The 27,985-nt window shown below is 38.7% G+C and overlaps 1 protein-coding gene across 2 annotated transcripts in view; it reads left to right on the top strand.

Annotated features, from left to right (window-relative positions):
- Positions 1-379: 379 nt before the first annotated feature.
- LOC133659690 (adenylate cyclase type 3-like) overlaps positions 380-27,985 on the top strand; it is an 85,440-nt gene continuing 57,834 nt past the window's right edge. For both annotated transcript variants that reach the window (XM_062062283.1, XM_062062282.1), the window contains exons 1-6: positions 380-577; positions 9,991-10,956; positions 18,070-18,219; positions 20,208-20,338; positions 23,456-23,567; positions 25,929-26,056. In XM_062062283.1, coding sequence (XP_061918267.1) covers positions 10,282-10,956; positions 18,070-18,219; positions 20,208-20,338; positions 23,456-23,567; positions 25,929-26,056 — 1,196 coding nt within the window. In that variant the 5' untranslated portion in view covers positions 380-577; positions 9,991-10,281. The remainder of the gene's footprint in view (positions 578-9,990; positions 10,957-18,069; positions 18,220-20,207; positions 20,339-23,455; positions 23,568-25,928; positions 26,057-27,985) is intronic.

Raw genomic sequence — 27,985 nt, 5'->3', positions numbered from 1 at the left:
CAGCCATGACATGATGTTCTTTACAAGTGTATGTAAACTTTTGACCATGTTGGTACCAGAGGGCGGGGATACTGAAGTGTGGAGAAGGATGTGTGAAGCGCGGCAGTGAAACACGTGACCAGTGCGGATGTTTACCAATAGTTCCTTCAATACAAGAGCGCGATGTATGACAACAACTCATACAAAGGGCAAAAGGAGGCAATTAACTCATGGAATCATGTTTTACGGATGCACAGATGTGAATTGAAATAGAAATCTAAAGTGGGAAGAGCATTTTGCTGTCAAACATGACATCTTTAATAAACAACCACAAATATGCCGAACGTTTTAATTTGGAAAGAAGCGGAAGTAGTTATCGCGCTAACTTCCGTGCGCATGTTGGAAGCGGAGTGTTATGCGGAAAAGAGGCAAGAAAGACGCACAAAAAGATCCACTCGGAGTGGATTTGGATGTCACACCTCTTCGTCCGTCCGCAGCCCGCACATTTGACCTGGACTCGGCCGCTTTGACTGGACATTGCTGACCGGACATTGGCGGGACGACAGGCCGCGGGGAAGGAGGCTGTCCAGGCTGCTAGGTAAATAATGTTCCACATCTGGAAGAAGGAAGGGCGAAAGCAGCTTCTATGAACGCCATTTGGACACAGCAGGGAACACTTGACGTGACGTGACGTGACGTGTGTGCTGGTAGTGTGGAACTGTGCTAGTGTTCCATCACAAAGTGTCTTTTCTAGTCCCGCCATGACTAGTCTCCATCTGCAGCCACCCACTGTGGACTATCATAATCATCACCATTCATTACAACCATCATCACAATAACAATAATAACAACAACAAATATACAAGTCAAAGTAATGATAGTCATAGTTAGGGATGATGTTTGATAAGAAATGATTGACTTCGAGCCCGTTATCGAATCCTCTTATCGAACCGATTCCTTATCGATTCTCTTATCGAGTCCGGATAGGTTGTTGTATATGGAAAAAAACACACAATATTTGGTTTAACAAAAGCTCACTTTTATTTTATAAGAAAAAAATTTAAAAAACAAATAAATATTGACTGTTGTTACCCCCTAAAAAAATAAAATCAAATAAATAAATATTGACTGTTGTTACCCAAAGTATATTAAGTGGGATTTTTCAGAAAAACAAATATATACACTACCGTTCAAAAGTTTGGGGTCACCCAAACAATTTAGTGGAATAGCCTTCATTTCTAAGAACAAGAATAGACTGTCGAGTTTCAGATGAAAGTTCTCTTTTTCTGGCCATTTTGAGCGTTTAATTGACCCCGCAAATGTGATGCTCCAGAAACTCCATCTGCTCAGAGGAAGGTCAGTTTTGTAGCTTCTGTAACAAGCTAAAGTGTTTTCAGATGTGTGAACATGATTGCACAAGGGTTTTCTAATCATCCAGATAGGCTGTTGTATATGGAAAAAAACACACAATATTTGGTTTAACAAAAGCTCACTTTTATTTTATAAGAAAAAAATTTAAAAAACAAATAAATATTGACTGTTGTTACCCCCTAAAAAAATAAAATCAAAGAAATAAATATTGACTGTTGTTACCCAAAGTATATTAAGTGGGATTTTTCAGAAAAACAAATATATACACTACCGTTCAAAAGTTTGGGGTCACCCAAACAATTTTGTGGAATAGCCTTCATTTCTAAGAACAAGAATAGACTGTCGAGTTTCCGATGAAAGTTCTCTTTTTCTGGCCATTTTGAGCGTTTAATTGACCCCGCAAATGTGATGCTCCAGAAACTCCATCTGCTCAGAGGAAGGTCAGTTTTGTAGCTTCTGTAACGAGCTAAATTGTTTTCAGATGTGTGAACATGATTGCACAAGGGTTTTCTAATCATCCAGATAGGTTGTTGTATATGGAAAAAACACACAATATTTGGTTTAACAAAAGCTCACTTTTATTTTATTAGAACAAAATTAAAAAAACAAATAAATATTGACTGTTGTTACCCCCTAAAAAAATAAAATCAAATAAATAAATATTGACTGTTGTTACCCAAAGTATATTAAGTGGGATTTTTCAGAAAAACAAATATATACACTACCGTTCAAAAGTTTGGGGTCACCCAAACAATTTAGTGGAATAGCCTTCATTTCTAAGAACAAGAATAGACTGTCGAGTTTCCGAGGAAAGTTCTCTTTTTCTGGCCATTTTGAGCGTTTAATTGACCCCGCAAATGTGATGCTCCAGAAACTCCATCTGCTCAGAGGAAGGTCAGTTTTGTAGCTTCTGTAACGAGCTAAAGTGTTTTCAGATGTGTGAACATGATTGCACAAGGGTTTTCTAATCATCCAGATAGGTTGTTGTATATGGAAAAAAACACACAATATTTGGTTTAACAAAAGCTCACTTTTATTTTATAAGAAAACAATTTAAAAAACAAATAAATATTGACAGTTGTTACCCCCTAAAAAAATAAAATCAAATAAATAAATATTGACTGTTGTTACCCAAAGTATATTAAGTGGGATTTTTCAGAAAAACAAATATTTACACTACGGTTCAAAAGTTTGGGGTCACCCAAACAATTTAGTGGAATAGCCTTCATTTCTAAGAACAAGAATAGAGTTTCCGATGAAAGTTCTCTTTTTCTGGCCATTTTGAGCGTTTAATTGACCCCGCAAATGTGATGCTCCAGAAACTCCATCTGCTCAAAGGAAGGTCAGTTTTGTAGCTTCTGTAACGAGCTAAACTGTTTTCAGATGTGTGAACATGATTGCACAAGGGTTTTCTAATCATCCAGATAGGTTGTTGTATATGGAAAAAAACACACAATATTTGGTTTAACAAAAGCTCACTCTTATTTTATAAGAAAAAAAATTAAAAAAACAAATAAATATTGACTGTTGTTACCCCCTAAAAAAATAAAATCAAATAAATAAATATTGACTGTTGTTACCCAAAGTATATTAAGTGGGATTTTTCAGAAAAACAAATATATACACTACCGTTCAAAAGTTTGGGGTCACCCAAACAATTTAGTGGAATAGCCTTCATTTGTAAGAACAAGAATAGACTGTCGAGTTTCCGATGAAAGTTCTCTTTTTCTGGCCATTTTGAGCGTTTAATTGACCCCGCAAATGTGATGCTCCAGAAACTCCATCTGCTCAGAGGAAGGTCAGTTGTGTAGCTTCTTTAACGAGCTAAACTGTTTTCAGATGTGTGAACATGATTGCACAAGGGTTTTCTAATCATCAATTAGCCTTCTGAGCCAATGAGCAAACACATTGTACCATTAGAACTAGGGATGTCCGATAATGGCTTTTTGCTGATATCCGATATGCCGATATTGTCCAACTCTTTAATTATCGATACCGATATCAACCGATACCGATATCAACCGATATATACAGTCGTGGAATTAACACATTATTATGCCTAATTTGGACAACCAGGTATGGTGAAGATAAGGTACTTTTTAAAAAAATGAATCAAATAAAATAAGATAAATAAATTAAAAACATTTTCTTGAATAAAAAAGAAAGTAAAACAATATAAAAACAGTTACATAGAAACTAGTAATTAATGAAAATTTGTAAAATTAACTGTTAAAGGTTAGTATTATTAGTGGACCAGCAGCACGCACAATCATGTGTGCTTACGGACTGTATCCCTTGCAGACTGTATTGATATATATTGATATATAATGTAGGAAGCAGAATATTAATAACAGAAAGAAACAACCCTTTTGTGTGAATGAGTGTAAATGGGGGAGGGAGGTTTTTTGGGTTGGTGCACTAATTGTAAGTGTGTCTTGTGTTTTTTATGTGGATTTAATTTAATTTAAAAAAAAAAAATAAACAAAAAAAAACGATACTGATAATAAAAAAAACGATACCGATAATTTCCGATATTACATTTTAACGCATTTATCGGCCGATAATATCGGCAGACCGATATTATCGGACATCTCTAATTAGAACACTGGAGTGATAGTTTCTGGAAATGGGCCTCTATACACCTATGTAGATATTGCACCAAAAACCAGACATTTGCAGCTAGAATAGTCATTTACCACATTAACAATGTATAGAGTGTATTTCTTTAAAGTTAAGACTAGTTTAAAGTTATCTTCATTGAAAAGTACAGTGCTTTTCCTTCAAAAATAAGGACATTTCAATGTGACCCCAAACTTTTGAACGGTAGTGTACAGTAACACAAAAACAAGCTGTCTCTGTGATCACTATAGGTGTATAAATAATAATATAGTGTTAAATAAAATCAGTCCCTTGGGCACAAAACTGAAAGTAATACAGCTCTCCAAAAAGTGCACTTCTGCTGCTATTGGAACATACTAACTACACACACTATGACACTAAGAACGCCACAGTCATCAATCAACAATTCTTCGTCCAAAAAATTAGCATGTCTGCTTTTTCAGGATCAAGTCTGACACGCTCTTCGCTAATCGTGTCGCCAACGGTGGAAAAAAACACGTTCGCTTGGCGTGGAACTAGCTTGGACACACAGATAGGTTTGACGACATCCTCCTCCAGTCTGTATCTAAACCTTCTGGGGTCCATCAGTGTGGCCTCCTCCAGGAATGACTGCACGTCCTTGTCCTGGACGGAAAATGAGGGACAGACACGACATAGAATTAGGCGGGAAATTAGCTGAATGTGAAGACTAGGGTGTCTGTTATTAAGTCTTTAGCATTAGTATGTGGAATTAAATGATGGAATAGATCAGGGGTCACCAACGCGGTGCCCGCGGGCACCAGGTAGCCCGTAAGGACCAGATGAGTAGCCCGCTGGCCTGTTCTAAAAATAGCTCAAATAGCAGCACTTACCAGTGAGCTGCCTCTATTTTTTAAATGTTATTTATTTACTAGCAAGCTGGTCTCGCTTTGCCCGACATTTTTAATTCTAAGAGAGACAAAACTCAAATAGAATTTGAAAATCCAAGAAAATATTTTAAAGACTTGGTCTTCACTTGTTTAAATAAATTCATTAATTTTTTTACTTTGCTTCCTATAACTTTCAGAAAGACAATTTTAGAGAACAAATACAACCTTAAAAATGATTTTAGGATTTTTAAACACATATACCTTTTTACCTTTTAAATTCCTTCCTCTTCTTTCCTGACAATTTAAATCAATGTTCAAGTACATGTATTTTTTTTATTGTAAAGAATAATAAATACATTTTAATTTAATTCTTCATTTTAGCTTCTGTTTTTTTCGACAAAGAATATTTGTGAAATATTTCTTCAAACTTATTATGATTAAAATTCCCAAAAAATTATTCTGGCAAATCTAGAAAATCTGTAGAATCAAATTTAAATCTTATTTCAAAGTCTTTTGAATTTCTTAAAAAAATTTTGTTTTGGAAAATCTAGAAGAAATAATGATTTGTCTTTGTTAGAAATATAGCTTGGTCCAATTTGTTATATATTCTAACAAAGTGTAAATTGGATTTTAACCTATTTAAAATATGTCATCAAAATTCTAAAATTAATCTTAATCAGGAAAAATTACTAATGATGTTCCATAAATTTTTTTAACATTTTTTTTCAAAAAGATTCGAAATAGCTAGTTTTTCTCTTCTTTTTTTTCGGTTGAATTTTGAATTTCAAAGAGTCGAAATTGAAGATAAACTATGTTTCAAAATTGAATTGTCATTTTTTTTCGTGTTTTGTCATCTTCTAAACCGTTCAATTAAGTGTAAATATCATTCATTATTAATAATAACATAGAGTTAAAGGTAAATTGAGCAAATTGGCTATTTCTGGCAATTTATTTAAGTGTGTATCAAACTGGTAGCCCTTCGCATTAATCAGTACCCAAGAAGTAGCTCTTGCTTTCAAAAAGGTCGGTGACCCCTGGAATAGATGAAGTATTGAAGTTCAACATTGTACTGATATGATCCACTTTAAGAGGTTGTTCAAATGAATAGTGCTTACAAAGTACAAAGAAGAATTATGAGAAATACTTTCAACCTTATTGAATATAAGATACCGTATTTCCTTGAATTGCCGCCGGGAATATAGTATTCGCCTGCCTAGAATTACAGCCGGGTCAAACTCGTTTCCCAAAATAATTAGCGCATGCTTGGCACTTCCGCCGGGTCAAATATGACTCATTAAATGACTCCCGCCTCTTGGTGGTAGAGGGTGCTAGTGATCCTTCTTGTGACTACCAGTACTGCAGAAGACCGGTGCTGCAGAAGAAGACAACAAGCAGCAAGCGTGAGTAGCGATTGTTTGCTTACACTTTTACCATGGAGGATTACATATCTAAAATAAAACAGTTTTCTAAACTGGACTTTCAATCGAAGCAGGAGGTAATAATTAAAGGAATATCTCCAGAGACTTTTAAAACTGAAGAAAGATAAGGAAGACTGCCTTTGATCAGAAGCAGGTGCACATGGACATAATTTATAAGTAAAGGTAAGACCATAATAACGTTTTTTTTTAATTAAATGTGCTTTTCATGATAAGGTAAGCGCCAGAGTGAGAAGAGGTTTTAAAACAATTAGCGCATGCTTGCCCATCCCGCATGCTTTTGGTAAGCGCAGGAGTGAGAAGAGGTTTTAAATTAATTGGCGCCCCGGCGGCTATTCAAGGAAATACGGTATTCTTCATCTCAGTATATTAATAATGACTGAATTAATTAATGTAAGTGTGTTCATGTACCAAATAAACTAAAGAAAGAAAGAAAGCACTAGTTTATTAGACAGACCTGCAAACTCTGGAGTGGTGTAGGCTACAAGATAGCGTTAATGCTATCAGACACATACAAAAAGGCTAACGTTAGCCACTGACTATGCTTAGGTAACATTAGTCTAGCTAACATTACTGCAGTCCTGGTTGACATAAGAGCTAACCTTATTTTAGCCTAAAGGCTACAAGTGAGCAAATATGGGAATTAACCGGCAACAGTTAACGTTATTTACTCACCGGCACTGCAGGTTGAAGCACAGAACACTGAACATGTTTCAACATGGTTGTTGTACCCCCCCCCTCCCCCCTTACATGAGAGCCAAGCCTGGCAATAATTGCAGATAGCCGTTTCCTCCTCGTATTTTTTTGTAAAATGAAGCCATGCCTTCAGGCGTTTTTTTCCGGTCCATTGTTGTTGCTGCTTTATGTATCTGCCGCCGAATGACTGACCTACGTCATTTCCTGTGATGTCCCACAGGGCATTTCCTGTGGGACAGGATTCGTCCCCAGGGATTCGAATAAAGAACCAACTCTTTTTCTTTACTATAGTGGCCTTGATAACGGGAACCGGTTCTCAAAAAGGGATTCGAGTCCATTGAATCGGTTCTTTTCTCATCGAACAACCGGGAGAACCGGTTTCGAACATCATCCCTAGTCATAATAATAGTAATAATAATAACGACAAGAAAACTATTAATAATACCAGTAACAGCAATAATGTGTGAAGTGAAGTGAATTATATTTATATAGCGCTTTTTCTCTAGTGACTCAAAGCGCTTTACACAGTGAAAGCCAATATCTAAGTTCCATTTAAAGCAGTGTGGGTGGGCACTGGGAGCAGGTGGGTCAAGTGTCTTGCCCAAGGACACAACGGCAGTGACTAGGATGGTGGAAGCGGGGATCGAACCTGGAACCCTCAAGTTGCTGGCACGGCCACTCTACCAACCGAGCTATAACGCCTCTACTATTAATGGTGATAAATAACAATAATATTCACATTATTAATAATAGTAATAACAATAATATTAGCAAGAACAATAACAACAATAATAATACTATTAATAGTAATAACAATAAAGAAAGTAACAAATAATAATTATATAACATTGATGTTAATAATAATAATATTAATAATAACAGTAATAATAATAGTAAATAAATAATACAACTACTACTAATATAATTACGATAAAAATAATAATAACAATAATAAAATAATGAATAATAATAATATAACAATAATATTAATAACAACAACAACAATAATACAAGTAAACGTAATGATAGTCATAATAAAATAATAATATTATTAATAGTAATAACAATAAAGAAAGTAACAAATAATAATAATACAACATTGATGTTAGTAATAATAACAATATTAATAATAATAGTAAATAAATAATACAACTACCACTAATATAATTACGATAAAAATAATAATAACAATATTAATCATAATAATAGTAATAATAATAACGAATATTAACAATATAACACTAATAATAATAATAACAACAATAACACAAGTAAACGTAATGATAGTCATAATAATATAATAATAATATTATTAATAGTAATAACAATAAATAAAGTAACAAATAATAATAATATAACATTGATGTTAATAATAACAATATAAATAATACTATAATAATACTACTGCTAATATAATTATGATACAAATAATAATAATAATCATAGTATTATAATAGTACAAATTGTCTGTCTATCTGTGTTAGCCCTGTGATGAGGTGGCGACTTGTCCAGGGTGTACCCCACCTTCTGCCCGAATGCAGCTGAGATAGGCCCCAGCACCCCCCGCAACCCCCAAAGGGACAAGCGGTAGAAAATGGATGGATGGAAATCACAACAATAATAAAAATATGGCTTTCGATACTTGACGCTAATGTAACTATGCTAACATTTTAGCCAAGTGTTTTCGTTTGAACCTAAAAACCTCTTCCTATGTTAGCATGCTAACCTTTTATGTTAGCATGTTAGCAAGTTGTGTTTGTTTGAACCTGAAAATCATGACTTGTTTTATAACGTGTCCTATGTCCTCATGCTAACGTTAGCATTCAGAGGATTTATGCTAGTTTTATAACGTGTCCTATGTCCTCATGCTAAAGTTAGCATTCAGAGGATTTATGCTAGTTTTATAACGTGTCCTATGTCCTCATGCTAACATTAGCATTCAGAGGATTTATGCCAGTTTTATAACGTGTCCTATGTCCTCATGCTAAGGTTAGCATTCAGAGGATTTATGCTAGTTTTATAACGTGTCCTATGTCCTCATGCTAAGGTTAGCATTCAGAGGATTTATGCTAGTTTTATAACGTGTCCTATGTCCTCATGTTAAGGTTAGCATTCAGAGGATTTATGCTAGTTTTATAACGTGTCCTGTCCTCATGCTAACGTTAGCATTCAGAGGATTAATGCTAGTTTTATAACGTGTCCTATGTCCTCATGCTAACGTTAGCATTCAGAGGATTTATGCTAGTTTTATAACGTGTCCTATGTCCTCATGCTAACGTTAGCATTCAGAGGATTTATGCTAGTTTTATAACGTGTCCTATGTCCTCATGCTAAGGTTAGCATTCAGAGGATTTATGCTAGTTTTATAACGTGTCCTATGTCCTCATGCTAACCTTAGCATTCAGAGGATTTATGCTAGTTTTATAACGTGTCCTATGTCCTCATGCTAACGTTAGCATTCAGAGGATTTATGCTAGTTTTATAACGTGTCCTATGTCCTCATGCTAAGGTTAGCATTCAGAGGATTTATGCTAGTTTTATAACGTGTCCTATGTCCTCATGCTAACGTTAGCATTCAGAGGATTTATGCTAGTTTCATAACGTGTCCTATGTCCTCATGCTAACGTTAGCATTCAGAGGATTTATGCTAGTTTTATAACGTGTCCTATGTCCTCATGCTAACGTTAGCATTCAGAGGATTTATGCTAGTTTTATAACGTGTCCTATGTCCTCATGCTAAGGTTAGCATTCAGAGGATTTATGCTAGTTTTATAACGTGTCCTATGTCCTCATGCTAAGGTTAGCATTCAGAGGATTTATGCTAGTTTTATAACGTGTCCTATGTCCTCATGCTAAGGTTAGCATTCAGAGGATTTATGCTAGTTTTATAACGTGTCCTATGTCCTCATGCTAACGTTAGCATTCAGAGGATTTATGCTAGCGTTTGGGCTCATTATGGCCCCAACTTAGACTTGACTTATTTTGCTAGGTTTATTTTGCACGGTATGCTCACTGTAACGTTTAATGGCGGCTTTTTTTAGACCGCAGGGGACGAGAGGTGTGCTAGGTGGTGAGCTCTTCCCAGGACCATGGAGACAGTGGAGGCGGTCCGTCCAGCCGCGCTCAAGTGGTGGAGCGTGCCCACTCAGACCGTCACCATGGCGCGGCGCTGTGGAAAGCAGCCGTCACCCCGCTGAGGCCGCGCTCTGGGTCATGTGGCTGGAGAGGCGGGGCCACTCGGTCAAAGTCAGCCAGTCCACCTCGGAGCACACGCAGCCCGTGACGCGCGCCGGATCCGACCGGCGCCCCGTGTGACCACACCGACCGAGAGCATGCCTCGGAACCGAGCCTTCTCCGAGCCGGAGTGCTCGGCCGAGTACTCGGCGGACTGCTCGGTGACGCTGCCCTCCGACCCCGGGCAGGCGGTGGGGAGGACGCATGAGGTGACGGTGCGGAGCTCGGGATGCTGCCTCTGCCTGCCCCGCTTCATGCGGCTCACCTTCGCTCCGGAGTCCCTGGAGAACCTGTACCAGACCTACTTCCGCCGGCAGAGACACGAGACCTTGCTGGTGCTGGTGGTGTTCGCCGCGCTCTTCGACAGCTTCGTCATCGTCATGTGCGCCGTGGTCTACACCAGCGACAAGCTGGCCTCCGTCCTGGTGGCCTCGCTGGGACTGCTGGCCGACGTGGTGCTCTACCTGCTGTGCCGCTTCGGGCTGCTGCCGGAGCGCATCTCCAGGCGGGTGGTGCCCTACGCCCTGTGGGTGCTCATAGCCGCCCAGATCTTCTGCCACCTGGGTCTGAACTACGCCCGCTCCCACCAGGCCAGCGACACGGTGGGCTGGCAGGCCTTCTTCAGCTTCTCCTTCTTCCTCACGCTGCCGCTGAGGCTGACGCCCATCGTGCTCATGGCCAGCGTCACCTGCGGGGTCCACACCCTGGTCCTGGGGGTCACCATCGCCCAGCAGCAGCAGGAGAACATCCAAGGAGCCGCGCTGGGAAGACAGGTGAGACACATTACCTTTGGGGTTCTAGGGGGCGGGACTTCCATCCATCCATCCATCCATCCATTTTCTACCTCTTCACTTTCTTCAAATACTGCCTTTGACATTTCAGTGCAGAAAAAAAGGACTCACTTTGGTTCAATTAAGACTGAAGCGCTTATTAAATTTTATACGCTCATTTTTTACACACGCAATTTTTACTCCAAATATTTTATACTGAAATGTTTGTTTTTATACACTGATTCATTTTTACACTCAATTTCTGTACACTTAAGTCTGTTTTTGCACTGAATATTTACTCACATTTTTTTACGCCAAATTTTTATACACTAAATTAGAGATGGCCGATATATGCGTTAAAATGTAATATCGGAAATTATCGGTATCGTTTTTTTTATTATCGGTATCGTTTTTTTTTTTTTTAAAATTAAATCAACATAAAAAACACAAGATACACTCACAATTAGTGCACCAACCCAAAAAACCTCCCTCCCCCCATTTCTTTTTGTTATCAATATTCTGCTTCCTACATTATATATCAATACAGTCTGCAAGGGATACAGTCCGTAAGCACACATGATTGTGCGTGCTGCTGGTCCACTAATAGTACTAACCTTTAACAGTTAATTTTACTCATTTTCATTAATTACTAGTTTTTATGTAACTGTTTTTATATTGTTGTACTTTCTTTTTTATTCATTTTTTAATTTATTTATCTTATTTTACCAATTTTTTTAAAAAGTACCTTATCTTCACCATACCTGGTTGTCCAAATTAGGCATAATAATGTGTTAATTCCACGACTGCATATATCGGTTGATATCGGTATCGGTAATTAAAGAGTTGGACAATATCGGAATATCGGATATCGGCAAAAAGCCATTATTGGACATCCCTACACTAAATGTTTTTACACTGAATTTATATACACACAATTTTTACTCCGAATATTTTATTCTGAAATGTTTGTTTTCATACACTGATTGTTTTTTTGCACTCAATTTTATTACACTTAAGTCTGTTTTTGCACTGAATATTTACTCACTACATTTTTTTACGCCAAATTTTTATACACTAAATTAGAGATGGCCGATATTATCGGCCGATATATGCGTTAAAATGTAATATCGGAAATTATCGGTATCGTTTTTTTTTATTATCGGTATCGTTTTTTTTTTTGTTTTATTTTGTTTTTTTTGAATCAAATCAACATAAAAAACACAAGATACACTCACAATTAGTGCACCAACCCAAAAAACCTCCCTCCCCCCATTTCTTTCTGTTATCAATATTCTGGTTCCTACATTATATATCAATATATATCAATACAGTCTGCAAGGGATACAGTCCGTAAGCACACATGATTGTGCGTGCTGCTGCTCCACTAATAGTACTAACCTTTAACAGTTAATTTTACTCATTTTCATTCATTACTAGTTTCTATGTAACTGTTTTTATATTGTTGTACTTTCTTTTTTATTCAAGAAAATGTTTTTAATTTATTTATCTTATTTTACTAATTTTTAAAAAAAGTACCTTATCTTCACCGTACCTGGTTGTCCAAATTAGGCATAATAATGTGTTAATTCCACGACTGTATATATCGGTTGATATCGGTATCGGTAATTAAAGAGTTGGACAATATCGGAATATCGGATATCGGCAAAAAGATATTATCGGACATCTCTACACTAAATGTTTTTACACTGAATTTATATACACACAATTTTTACTCCGAATATTTTATTCTAAAATGTTTGTTTTCATACATTGATTGTTTTTTTGCACTCAATTTTATTACACTTAAGTCTGTTTTTGCACTGAATATTTACTCGCTAAATACTTTTGCAGTGATTTTTATGCCAAATTTTTATACACTAAATGTTTTTACACTGAATTTATATGCACGCAATTTTTACTCCAAATATTTTATACTGAAATTTTAGTTTTCATACACTTGATTGTTTTTCTACACTCAATTTCTGTACACTTAAGTCTGTTTTTGCACTGAATATTTACTCACTACATTTTTTTACGCCAAATTTTTATACACTAAATTAGAGATGGCCGATATTATCGGCCGATATATGCGTTAAAATGTAATATCGGAAATTATCGGTATCGTTTTTTTTATTATCGGTATCGTTTTTTTTTTTTTTTTGTTTTTTTTTTTGTTTTGTTTTTTTTAATTAAATCAACATAAAAAACACAAGATACACTCACAATTAGTGCACCAACCCAAAAAACCTCCCTCCCCCCATTTCTTTCCGTTATCAATATTCTGCTTCCTACATTATATATCAATATATATCAATACAGTCTGCAAGGGATACAGTCCGTAAGCACACATGATTGTGCGTGCTGCTGCTCCACTAATAGTACTAACCTTTAACAGTTAATTTTACCCATTTTCATTCATTACTAGTTTCTATGTAACTGTTTTTATATTGTTGTACTTTCTTTTTTATTCAAGAGAATGTTTTTAATTTATTTATCTTATTTTACTAATTTTTTTAAAAAGTACCTTATCTTCACCAAACCTGGTTGTCCAAATTAGGCATAATAATGTGTTAATTCCACGACTGCATATATCGGTTGATATCGGTATCGGTAATTAAAGAGTTGGACAATATCGGAATATCGGATATCGGCAAAAAGCCATTATCGGACATCCCTACACTAAATGTTTTTACACTGAATTTATATACACACAATTTTTACTCCGAATATTTTATTCTGAAATGTTTGTTTTCATACACTGATTGTTTTTTTGCACTCAATTTCATTACACTTAAGTCTGTTTTTGCACTGAATATTTACTCGCTAAATACTTTTACAGTGATTTTTATGCCAAATTTTTATACACTAAATGTTTTTACACTGAATTTATATACACGCAATTTTTACTCCGAATATTTTATACTGAAATTTTAGTTTTCATACACTTGATTGTTTTTCTACACTCAATTTTCTTACACTTAAGTCTGTTTTTGCACTGAATTTTTACTCACTAAATGTTTCTACAGTGATTTTTTACGCTAAATTTTTATACACTAACTGTTTTTAAACTTAATATTTTTACACTGAATTCATACACACGCAATTTTTGCTCCGAATATTTTACACTGAAATTTTAGTTTTTATACACTGATTCTTTTTTTACACTCCATTTTTTAACACTTAAGTCTTATACACTGTTTTTTTTACACTGAATTTCTATACACATTTTTATACAGTGTTTTTTTACACTGACTTTTTATGCCAAATTTTTATACACTTAAATGATTTTCCACTGAACTTTTTTACACTGATTTTCTTTTTACGCAGAATTTTTATACACTGAATTTTTTACCCCCAATTTTTTTTATGCTATATTTCTACTCTCTGACTTTTTATACACTGGTCATGTTCTTTACACTCAATTTGCTTACACTAAATTATTTGACACTTAATTTGTACACTCTGAATTTTATGCACTGAATTTTTATACACTGAATTGTATACACTAAATGTTTTACACTGAATTTGTTTTACACTGAATTGTTGTAAACTGACTTTATTGATTTTTTTTATCCTGAATTTTTATTGACTGAGTTTTTTTACACTGACTTTGTTTTGTTACACTGATCTTTATTTACACCGAAATTTTACTCACTGAATTCTTTTACACTGTTTTTTTTTACAGTGATTTTTAACGGAAATTTTATTTTTCTGCAGCGATTTTCTTTTTACATTGAATTTTCTTTATGCTGAATTTGTATATACTGAATTCTTTACCCCCAATTTTTTATACTATATTTCTACTCACTAGTCATGTTTTTTTACACTAAATTATTTTAAACTGAACTTTTTACACTCTGAATGTTATGCACTGAATTCTTATACACTGATTTTTTTTAATACACTGAATGTTTTTACACTGAATTGTATACACTAAATGTTTTACACAGAATTTTTATACACGGACTTTAATTTATTTTTTTATACAGAATTTTTTTGGACTGAGTTTTTATACGCTGATTTTATTTTCACACTGCGTTTTTTCACACTCATTTCTTTACACTTAATTCATTGTACACTACATTTTTCTGCACTGAATTTTTATACACATTAGTTTTACATTTAATGCATGATCATATAATATTTTTTATTTCATTATATAGTATTGAATTAAAAAATACAAATACATTTAGTCAGAAAAGATAATGTACTTTATTGACGTATTACTTATTTTAGACCCAAAATACGACAAATGTGCTTAAAAAAATTAAATGTAAGGAAAACCAGCATCAATTAAAACTGTGATGTCGATGTGTTTTGTGTATTTTGTGTCAACTAAGCAGCTTTTCTGTCAAAAATCCTTATTTCAAGAATAAAAGCTCAGTATTGAAGCTTTTTTTCTTGATGTTGCCACACGTGAGAGACATCCGTCTTGTTGACCAATAGAAGGAGCGTCCATCTTTTGTCCAAATATCAAGCCCGTGAAGGTGTACTTTTACAACATGCAGTACAATGCAGCGCTTGTACTGCATGTTGTACTACCTTCTTGCTTTTTACTGCACACACTGTGGACATAAGGAAATTACAACCGGTCTGAGCTGATCATGCAAAGTAATGACACACACACACACACACACACACACACACACACACACACACACACACACACACACACACACACACACACACACACACACACACACACACACACACACACACACACACACACACACACACAGTCTTTGATCCCATATTTATGTATGATTGTGTATTTGATAGTGTTTACATTGACAGGGGTGTCAAACTGGTTTTCATTGAGGGCCACATGGCAGTTATCTTGTAAACAAACTCCAGCAAAAGTCATCTATTCCGCCTAAAAACATCCAATATATACACGCTGTAAGTATATATGTAGTATCTAGTAACATTCATAATAACATGTACTATTTACATATTTTGATCATTTTAAGTATTAACGTCACAGACGCATCACAACGCTCACTTTCCCTTCAACAACAAGAAGACTACCAATCATTGCAGACTTGACGAGAGACAACGAAGACTACTTTGGGACAAACGATAATCCGGAAACTTCTATTTTTGAGCCTGAATATAAGGAGGATGATCTACAAGTTTTACAAGCTGTGTGCTAAACCGATGCAGCTTTAGTCAAACACTAAGCGTCATGTAGCAGTGTTGCTACGTGCTAAACAAGATCTGCAAACGTAATAAAACAATCACTTACTGTCTGCTCTCACTGGGATGTTTATATCTTCCCCTTTAGGTCAACAATTCATCCATCCTCTCGAAGGGTTAAAATAAAGTAGTTTTTTGTGTCTTTCTCGCTATCTCAGGGTCGAAGTTGGATGTCAAAGTTGACCAACTTGTCGGTTTATGTCCAAAACCTTACAGATACGGATAAAAAAGAACGACGATGTTGATATATACGTGGAAATGCCAAATTTGGGCGCTGGTAATGGGTGGAAGTGTAATTTCTACTGTAAAGTATTCCTACTGAGAGAACAGTGAACCCAAGAAGGAGTGGTCTTGTCCTTCCCAAACCAAACCTGGACCTTGAAGACTGAACAAAGATGTGTAGGCATGAGTAGGGATGATGTTCGAAATCGGTTCTCCCGGTTGTGCGATAAGAAAAGAACCGATTCCATGGACTCGAATCCCTTTTTGAGAACCGGTTCCCGTTATCGAGGCCACTATAGTAAAGAAAAAGAGTTGGTCCTTTATTCGAATCCCTGGGAACGAATCCCTCCCCACGTACAGGTAATGCCCTGTGGGACCTGCAATGTTCTGCCCATTTGATTGTAGACTCTTACTGACACCTTGTGGCGATATGAAAATACTACACGTCATTAGTTTGGGCACTTCCGGGTTGAGACAATTGAGAAGTAGACAAGTTGTGTTAGCTCTTACAAGCCTTGGAAAAGATAAGTGTGTAAGTAAACTGTTTAACTTGTTTATGTAACTCAATATTAAGGTGGAAAGTAGTTAAGTTTGATACTAAGATGTTTATTGAAAAACGATCTTTTTGGATGTTTTGAGGACTTCAAATGGCTGCCAGTCGTGTATTTCCACCATCGAAATAGTTTCAACACTCAGAAGTATTTGTTTGATGATAGTACTGTATATTTGTGTGAAGCTAATATTTACATATTGTGTATTACATTAATTGAATCACATAGCTTATAAATTTGTCATTGCTTGTATTTCAGTTTAAAAAAAAAAAAAAAATAGTCCAGTGCAAGACAAAAGTAAAGATAGGAAAAGACAAAGCAAGATCAACAACAATAAAGAGCCTAAATGGATTAATCTGCTTTGGAACTTTATTAGACGTCTTGGATTGTTTGTTAGCTGTCTGCCTGTGTGTATAGTTAGTATGTTCCAATAGCAGCAGAAGTGCACTTTTTGGAGAGCCTAAATGGATGAATCTGCTTTGGATTGTTTGTTAGCTGTCTGCCAAGCTGTATAACCTCAACACGTATAGTGAGGGCAGAACAGGCAATATGCAATTATTGCCAGGTTTCGCGCTCATGTAAGGGGGGAAGAATTGTTGATTGATGACTGTGGTGTTCTTAGTGTCATAGTGTGTGTAGTTAGTATGTTCCAATAGCAGCAGAAGTGCACTTTTTGGAGAGCTGTATTATTTTCAGTTTTGTGCCCAAGGGACTGATTTTATTTAACACTATATTATTATTTATACACCTATAGTGATCACAGACAGCTTGTTTTTGTGTTCATGTATATATTTGTTTTTCTGAAAAATCCCACTTAATATACTTTGGGTAACAACAGTCAATATTTTTTTTTTACATTTTTTTAGGGGGGTAGCAGTCAATATTTATTTTTTAATTTAATTTAATTTTTTTCTTATAAAATAAAAGTGAGCTTTTGTTCAACCAAATTTTGTGTTTTTTTCCATATACAACAACCTATCTGGATTCGATAAGAGAATTGATAAGTAATCGGTTCGATAAGAGGATTCGATAATGGGCTCATACTCGATCATTTCTTATCAAACATCATCCCTAGGCATGAGATGAGAAGACATCTTGTCCTCTGACATGTGACAAGACTGACCGTGTTCCTACTTTGCCACCGCAGCTCCTGGCCAACGTGGTCATCTACATGTGCGCCATCACCGTGGGAGTCATGTCCTACTACATGGCCGACAGGAAGCACCGCAAGGCCTTCCTGGAGGCCAGACAGTCCCTGGAGGTCAAGCTCAACCTGGAGGAGCAGAGCCAGCAACAGGTCAGAGGTCACCTGCTGTATGATATCATTCTCTCATGTCACTGTACCGACTGTTGGTACACACACACACATGTGGTATATAATATCATTCTCTCATGTCACTGTGTTGGTACACACACATGTGGTATATAATATCAATAAAAATGGAGCTGTTTGGCCACAATACTCCGCAATATGTTTGGAGGAGAAAAGGTGAGGCCTTTAACCCCAGGAACACCATTCCTACCGTCAAGCATGGTGGTGGTAGTATTATGCTCTGGGCCTGTTTTGCTGCCAATGGAACTGCTGCTTTAAATGGGACAATGAAAAAGGATAAGACTGCAGCTAACGATTATTTTTCTATCGATTAATCTATAGATTATTTTTTTCGATTAATCGGTTAATCTATAGATTATTTTTTTCGATTCATCTATAGATTATTTTTCCTTTTACCGATTTTTTTTTTTAATTTAAAATGAAGATGAAAAAATAAATGTAGGCCTGTTTTTTCAAAAGGCATGGCTTTTATTTACAAAAAAGAAGAAGTATGGCCACTCAGTCAACATTGACAACAACATGACAAAATATTCTGTAACAATGTAAACATTTAAAACTTTTAACATTTAACAAAATTAAAAGTAGCTTATTTGCTTTTTAATGTGCAAATATAAAAGTCAACATCCAGTGCAAATCTTGATATTCTGCAATAGTATAAGCATTTCAAAAGTAAAAGTATTGCTTATTTTGCTTTAAAATGTGCAAAAATAAAGATAAACATCCAATACAAAAAAGTGCAAAACGAAATATTCTGTAACAACAGTGTGAACATTTCAACAAAAGTGAAAGTATTGCTTATTTGCTAAAATGTGCAAAAATAAAGATAAACATCCAATACAAAAAAGTGCCAATCTAAATATTCTGGAGCACTGTAAACATTAAGTATTGCTTTTAAAATGTGCAAAATAAACACCCAGTCCAACACAGTACACAATAACCAATTCTACTCATTCCAGTGAGTGTCTAACAGTTGTAATGAAGAAAGGTTAGCATGTCTACATGCTCTGGTTCTTTTCTTGTTTACAATATTCCCAGCAGCTGAAAATAGGCGCTCAGAAGGGGTCGATGTGGCTGGAACTGAGAGGTAATTAGCCTTCACCTCAAGCCAGGACTGCGAGCGAGCTGAGCTCCAGTTTATATTTCTAGAAGGTCAACGGGCTCATAGTGATGTTACTAGTAGTTGACTGGGAGGTGTTTATTATCATTTGGGGAGAGTCCGCTGCCTGATGCTCACCTGCTAAACACCTATCTGCTCGACGCTGAAGCGCTGACTACATGCGCTCTGAATACGCACTGCTGATTGGCTGATAACGCTTCGTGTGTACCAATCAGATGGTTGTGTGGGTGGGACAATGCTGCGTGCTGAGGCAGCCGCAGAAGGAGCAAAGCAGCTTGTTAACACTTTAGCAGCTAAAGTTAGCTTTAGCTTAGAAACTTGTTCGGTACACCCCCGTACCGAACCGAAAGCCCCGTACCGAAACGGTTCAATACAAAACACGTACCGTTACACCCCTGGTGGTGTTCCTCGGATTAAAGGCCTCACCTTTTCTCCTCCAAACATATTGCTGGGTATTGTGGCCAAACAGCTCCATTTTTGTTTCATCTGACATCACATGGAGGAAAGTCCTGTGGTCAGATGAAACAAGAATGGAGCTGTTTGGCCACAATACAGGCGGGTAAAGTATCTTGCCCAAGGACACAACGGCAGTGATTGGATGGCGGAAGCGGAGATCGAACCCGCAACCCTCAAGTTGCTGGCACAGCCGCCGTACCAACAGAGCCACGCCGCCCCAAATGTTTATAAAAAACATTTATAAACCATAAGAAGAACCTTAAAATTGACCCTGAAACTCCCAGGGAGCCAATGCAGAGACTTTAAAACTGGTGTAACGTGAGCCCGCCTTGAGGTCTTGGTCAGGAGTCCTGGTCTCTTATTGTGCGTTGGTGTGCAGGAACGCCTGCTGCTGTCCATTCTTCCCAAACACATCGCAGACGAGATGCTGCAGGACATGAAGAAGGAGCCCAGCCAGAAGGAGATGCAGCAGTTTAACACCATGTACATGTACAGACATGAGAATGTCAGGTAATGCACATCTACCATAGGGCTGGCCTCAGCCCGTATCACTATCCAAGTGTCGCGCCCATATCAGCAAAAAGAAAATATGTATGTCATGTGTGCCTGCATGTGTGATATCATGTGCGATACAAGCAGTCCTGCTGTGTGTTTACTTTCTTGTGATATCATGTGCGATACGAGCAGTCCTGCTGCGTGTTTACTTGGGTGTGACATCATGTGCGATACGAGCAGTCCCGCTGCGTGTTTACTTGTGTGTGGTATCATGTGCGATACAAACAGTCATGCACCGTGTTTACTTTCTTGTGATATCATGTGCAATCCAAACAGTCCTGCAGCGTGTTTACTTTTGTGTGATATCATGTGCGATACAAACGGTGCTGCCGTGTTTTACTTGCGTGCGATATAATGTACGATACAAGCAGTCCTGCAGAGTGTTTACTTGTGTGTGATATCATGTGCGACACAAGCAGTCCTGCTACGTGTTGACATGCGTGCGATATCAGGTGCGATACGAGCAGTCCTGTTTTGTGTTTACTTGTGTGCGATATCACGTGTGTTACGAGCAGTCCCGCTGCGTGTTTACGTCTGTGGGATATCATGTGCGATACGAGCAGTCCTGCTGCGGGTTTACTTGTGTGCGTCATCATGTGCGATACAAACAGTCATGCAGCGTGTTTACTTTCTTGTGATATCATGTGCAATCCAAACAGTCCTGCAGCGTGTTTACTTTTGTGTGATATCATGTGCGATACTAACAGTGCTGCCGGGTTTTACTTGTATGTGATATCATGTGCGATACAAGCAGTCCTGCAGTGTGTTTATATGTGTTTGATATCATGTGTGATACAAGCAGTGATGCAGTGTTTTACTTGCGTGTGATATAATGTGTGATACAAGCAGTCCTGCAGAGTGTTTACTTGTGTGTGATATCATGTGCGATACAAGCGGTCCGGCTCCGTGTTTACGTGCGTGTGATATCATGTGCGATACTAGCAGTCCTGCTGCGTGTTTACTTGTGTGTGATATCATGTGCAATACGAGCAGTCCTGCAGTGTTAACTTGTGTGCGATATCATATGCGATACGAGTTGTCCCGCTGCGTGTTTACTTGTGGGGGATATCATGTGCGATACAAACAGTCCTGCAGCCTGTTTACTTTTTTGTAAAGTCATGTGCGACCCAAACAGTTCTGCAGCGTGTTTGCTTTTGTGTGATATCATGTGCGATACAAACAGTGCTGCCGTGTTTTACTTGTGCGTGATATGTGTGATACAAGCAATCCTGCAGTGTGTTTATATGTGTTTGATATCATGTGTGATACAAGCAGTGATGCAGTGTTTTACTTGCGTGTAGTATCATGTGCGATACAAGTAGTCCTGCAGAGTGTTTACTTGTGTGCGATACGAGCAGTCCTGCCGCGTGGCTAGTTGTGTGCGATACCACGTGCGATACGAGCAGGCCTGCTGCGTGTTTAGTTGTGTGCGATACCATGTGCCATACGAGCAGTCCTACTTATATCGCAGACTTCTTGTATTGGAGTTCTTGTATCAGACCATTTAGATGGAGGCCGATACGGTCCAATGCTTGCTGATTCTGAATATTGGATGGGGACACCCTCAGTACATTTCTAACTGTCTGCCTGTGTCCGTCTCTGGTTGTGGTGGTGCAGTATTCTGTTTGCAGACATTGTCTAATAATATTGTCTCTGGTTGTGGTGGTGCAGTATTCTGTTTGCAGACATTGTCTAATAATATTGTCTCTGGTTGTGGTGGTGCAGTATTCTGTTTGCAGACATTGTCTAATAATATTGTCTCTGGTTGTGGTGGTGCAGTATTCTGTTTGCAGACATTGTCTAATAATATTGTCTCTGGTTGTGGTGGTGCAGTATTCTGTTTGCAGACATTGTCTAATAATATTGTCTCTGGTTGTGGTGGTGCAGTATTCTGTTTGCAGACATTGTCTAATAATATTGTCTCTGGTTGTGGTGGTGCAGTATTCTGTTTGCAGACATTGTCTAATAATATTGTCTCTCGTTGTGGTGGTGCAGTATTCTGTTTGCAGACATTGTTTAATAATATTGTCTCTGGTTGTGGTGGTGCAGTATTCTGTTTGCAGACATTGTCTAATAATATTGTCTCTGGTTGTGGTGGTGCAGTATTCTGTTTGCAGACATTGTCTAATAATATTGTCTCTGGTTGTGGTGGTGCAGTATTCTGTTTGCAGACATTGTCTAATATTGTCTCTTGTTGTGGTGGTGCAGTATTCTGTTTGCAGACTTTGTCTAATAATATTGTCTCTGGTTGTGGTGGTGCAGTATTCTGTTTGCAGACTTTGTCTAATAATATTGTCTCTGGTTGTGGTGGTGCAGTATTCTGTTTGCAGACATTGTCTAATGATATTGTCTCTGGTTGTGGTGGTGCAGTATTCTGTTTGCAGACATTGTCTAATAATATTGTCTCTTGTTGTGGTGGTGCAGTATTCTGTTTGCAGACTTTGTCTAATAATATTGTCTCTGGTTGTGGTGGTGCAGTATTCTGTTTGCAGACTTTGTCTAATAATATTGTCTCTGGTTGTGGTGGTGCAGTATTCTGTTTGCAGACATTGTCTAATAATATTGTCTCTGGTTGTGGTGGTGCAGTATTCTGTTTGCAGACATTGCCTAATACTATTGTCTGTGGTTGTGGTGGTGCAGTATTCTGTTTGCAGACATTGTCTAATAATATTGTCTCTGGTTGTGGTGGTGCAGTATTCTGTTTGCAGACTTTGTCTAATAATATTGTCTCTGGTTGTGGTGGTGCAGTATTCTGTTTGCAGACATTGCCTAATACTATTGTCTGTGGTTGTGGTGGTGCAGTATTCTGTTTGCAGACATTGTCTAATAATATTGTCTCTGGTTGTGGTGGTGCAGTATTCTGTTTGCAGACTTTGTCTAATAATATTGTCTCTGGTTGTGGTGGTGCAGTATTCTGTTTGCAGACATTGCCTAATACTATTGTCTGTGGTTGTGGTGGTGCAGTATTCTGTTTGCAGACATTGTTTAATAATATTGTCTCTGGTTGTGGTGGTGCAGTATTCTGTTTGCAGACATTGTCTAATAATATTGTCTCTGGTTGTGGTGGTGCAGTATTCTGTTTGCAGACATTGTGGGCTTCACCCAGCTGTCCTCGTCATGCAGCGCCCAAGAGCTGGTCAAACTCCTCAATGAACTCTTCGCTCGATTTGACAAACTGGCCGCAGTAAGTGTCTCACTGATTACTGTCCTTCAGCTATAATTGTATTTCTATTTTGTTGGTAATCAGTTCCCCATAAGAAACCCAATGAATCCAGACATACATACAGTATACATATATATATTATATGTGTCCATCCATCCATCCATTTCCTTCCGCTTATCCGAGGCAGCAGCCTCAGCAGAGAAGCCCAGACTTCCCTCTCCCTAGCCACTTCGTCCAGCTCCTCCCGGGGGATACTGAGGTGTTCCCAACATTCCTAACGTGTCCTGGGTCTTCCCCGTGGCCTCCTACCGGTCGGACGTGCCCTAAACAACTCCCCAGGGAGGCGTTCGGGTGGCATCCTGACCAGATGCCTGAACCACCTCATCTGGGTCCTCTCCATGTGGAGGAGAAGCAGCTTTACTTTGAGCTCCTCCCGGATGGCAGAGCTTCTCGCCCGATCTCATTTCAGCCGCATGTACCCGTGATCTTGTCCTTTCGGTCATGACCCAAAGCTCATGACCATAGGTGAGGATGGGAACGTAGATCGACCGCTAAATGAAAGCTTTGCCTTCCGGCTCAGCTCCTTCTTCACCACAACGGATCGATACAGTGTCCGCATTACTGAAGATGCCGCACCGATCCGCCTGTCGATCTCACCATCCACTCTTGAACAAGACTCCGAGGTACTTGAACTCCTCCACTTGGGGCAGGGTCTCCTCCCCAACCCGGAGATGGCGAGAACCATGGACTCAGACTTGGAGGTGCTGATACTCATCCCAGTCGGCTGCGAACCGATCCAGTAAGAGCGGAAGATCCTGGCCAGATGAAGCCATCAGAACCACATCTTCTGCAAAAGGTAGAGACCTAATCCTGCAGCCACCAAATCGGATCCCCTCAACGCCCTGACTGCACCCAGAATTTCTGTCCATAAAAGTTATGAACAGAATGGGTGACAAAGGGCAGCCTTGGCGGAGTCCAACCCTCACTGGAAACAGGTCCGACTTACTGCCGGCAATGCGGACCAAGCTCTGACACTGATCATACAGGGAGCGGACCACCACAATCAGACAGTCCGATACCCCATACTCTCTGAGCACTCCCCACAAAACTTCCCGAGGGACACAGTCGAATGCCTTCTCCAAGTCCACTAAGCACGTGTAGACTGGTTATGAACATACCATTGTGTTCTGTATCGGCCCATGCTTCCCTTCTTGTCCCTCCTCCTCCATGACAGAAGGCTCTAAAAGTTCAGAATCAGAATCAGAATAGTTTTTATTGCCATTGTTTGAGAGCGGGTTCACAAACTAGGATTTTTTCTTGGTGCAACATAAAAGACATAAAACACAGAATAGGTAATAACATGAGCTGTGACTGAGCTATCAGATCTGTTATTGTTCATGTGTCTGATGGCCGAGGGGAAACAACTGTTTTGGTGGCGGGAGGTGTGGGTCTGGATGGACCATAGTCTCCTGCCTGAGGGGAGAGGGGAGAATAGTTTGTGTCCAGGGTGAGAAGAGTCAGCTGTGATCCCACCCACACGCCTCCTGGTCCTGGAGGAGAACAGGTCCTGGAGGGATGGGGGCTTGCAGCCAATCACCTTCTCAGCAGCACGTACCATGCGCTGCAGTCCAGTGTGGCGCCGGGGAACCACACGGATGGACTCCATGATGGCCGAGTAGAACTGCACCAGCATCTCGGTCGGCACCTTCAGTTTCCTCAGCTGCCGCAGGAAGTACATCCTCTGCTGGGCCTTCTTGATGAGGGAGCTGATGGTCTGCTCCCACTGGAGGTCCTGGGTGATGGTGGTGCCCAAGAAACGGAAGGAGTCCACGATGGAGACGGGGGTGGGAGAGTCAATCAGGGTGAGGGGGGATGGTGGGGCTGTGACTTTCCTGAAGTCCATGATCATCTCCACTGTTTTCTGGGCGTTCAGCTCCAGGTTGTTGAGGCTGCACCAGGACGCCAGCCGGTCCACCTCTCTCCTGTAGGCGGACTTGCCGCCATCCGAGATGAGCCCGATGAGGGTGGTGTCGTCCACAAACTTGAGCAGCTTTACGGACTGGTGACTGGAGGTGCAGCAGTTTGTATACAGGGAGAAGAGCCAGGGGGAAAGTTCCTTCGTCCGTCTCTCCCTGGCCCTTCTTCTCTTGCTGCTCTGCACTCTGATGTTTATTTGCCATCCCAAAATAAATACTACGACCTTAGCTTTCTCTGGACAGTTCTTTATCGAACAGGGACACACCTCGACTCATGATTCCAAAGTAAGTTACCCATCAACTTGACTTTGACAAAGCTGTACTAGAAAGTTCTGCATGGTCAGAGCATCATGAAGGGAGGGAAATGGTTCCTTCCTCTGACAAAAACCCCGTCCACATTTTTTAGAAATATCACCAGCTGAGGATCAAGATCCTGGGAGACTGTTACTATTGCATCTGTGGCCTGCCAGACTACAGGGAGGACCATGCCGCCTGCTCCATCATGATGGGCCTCGCCATGGTGGAGGCCATCTCGTGAGTACCGCTCCACTCGCATGTTCCCCAAAGTCAATTTGTGCATTTGCCAGCGGGGGAATTGACGGCTTGGGTGAGCTAGTATGGATTTTTTTTTCAAGCTGGGAAATGACCAACGGACAGTAAATGTCACTTTGGACTCGTGTTGTCCCCAAACCAAAATGTATTTCCATACTTTTCGGTACGTTTCTAAATAAGGGGGAACCACCATTTTTTTGAAATTATTGTCTTTATTGTAACAACAAATCTTAATGTACATGAAACATATGTTTATTATTGTCATTTAGTCCGTAAATAAAATAGTGAACAACTTGTCTTTTAGTAGTAAGTAAACAAACAAAGACTCCTAATTAGTCTGCAGTAACATATTGTGTCATTTATCATTCTATTATTTTGTACACAATATGAGGGACAAACTGTAAAAAATTTTATTATTAATCTACTTGTTCATTTACTGTTAATATCTGCTTATTTTCTGTTTTAACATGTTCTATCTACACTTCTGTTCAAATGTAATAATCACTTATTCTTCTCTTCTTTGATACTTGACATTAGTTTTGGATGATACCACACATTTAGGTATGGATCATGTCGATACCAAGTAGTTACAGGATCATACATTGGTCATATTCAAAGTCCTCATGTGTCCAGGGACATATTTACTGACTTTATAAACATAATGTAGATTTTGTGATGCTAAAAAGTATCGGTGTAATCATAGTAGTATCGACTAGATACGCTCTTGCACTTGGTATCATTACAGTGGATGTCAGGCGTAGATCCACCCATGACATTTGTTTACATTTTGACGATGGTGAGCTACGATGTGTAGTGAAGCATGTTTAGCTATTCCTCGTCCTGCAGTGATAATGATACTTGTAAGAAACTTACTTTATTTGTCGCCATGGAGGCCAGGATTAGTGATTTAGAAGTAGCTAAAACACTGTGGATGGATGTTAGCCGCATGTCCTAAAGCAGCTCTTCCTGAGGGTGTTTCAGTGTTATAACTTCACCTTTATCTTGACTTTTTACACCAAAATGCATCCATTCTCCCTTTTCTGTCTACACACTGTGTCTGCTTGTAAGTACTCTGTGTGTGTGCGCTGCCCAACATGCTCCTCTGCTGGTGAAACCAGCAATGACACCACGTGACGACGACGGGTGGGCCGGGGGATCCGGTACTTTTTAGAGGCGGTATAGTACCGAATATAATGAATTAGTATCGTGGTACTATACCAGGGGTCGGCAACCTTTACCACTCAAAGAGCCATTTTGACCCGTTTCACAAATTAAAGAAAACAATGGGAGCCACAAAACTCTTTTGAAATTTAAAATGAAATAACACTGCATATAACGTTTTTTTTTTGCTTTGTGCTATGTATAAACAAACTATTATGGGTTACATTTATGAAATCAATGAGAGAGATATAATATATAATAAAATTTCTGCATGAAACAAAACGTTTTTAACTCCGAAAAAGACGGCGGGTTGAAGGTTAAGTAAAATACTTAATGTCAATTTAAGTCCTCCTTGTAGTAATGAAAAAACAAAACGCCAAACTTAAATTATCCACGCCCTGCGATGAGGTGGCGACTTGTCCAGGGTGTACCCCGCCTTCCGCCCGATTGTAGCTGAGATAGGCTCCAGCGCCCCCCGCAACCCCGAAGGGAATAAGCGGTAGAAAATGGATGGATGGAATTATCCACTGGCAGAGAACCAAAAATGCCGTCCTCTGTCTCTGTGCCGTCCTCCTTTTACTGGCGCCGTGCAGTCAGCTGCCAACCTGAATAACAAAATGTCTATTTCACTGAACAATTAAAAAATGTCAATACATGCAAAATTATAGGAAATAAAAAGATTTATTATACAGTGATTTCTGCTCCTGAACCGCAGCGCACATTGTCTCCACATCAGGGCTGTATGACGTC

The sequence above is a fragment of the Entelurus aequoreus genome, linkage group LG11 (genome assembly GCF_033978785.1).
Source record: "Entelurus aequoreus isolate RoL-2023_Sb linkage group LG11, RoL_Eaeq_v1.1, whole genome shotgun sequence".
Lineage (NCBI taxonomy): Eukaryota > Metazoa > Chordata > Actinopteri > Syngnathiformes > Syngnathidae > Entelurus > Entelurus aequoreus.
This window is presented reverse-complemented; position numbering and strand designations above follow the sequence as displayed.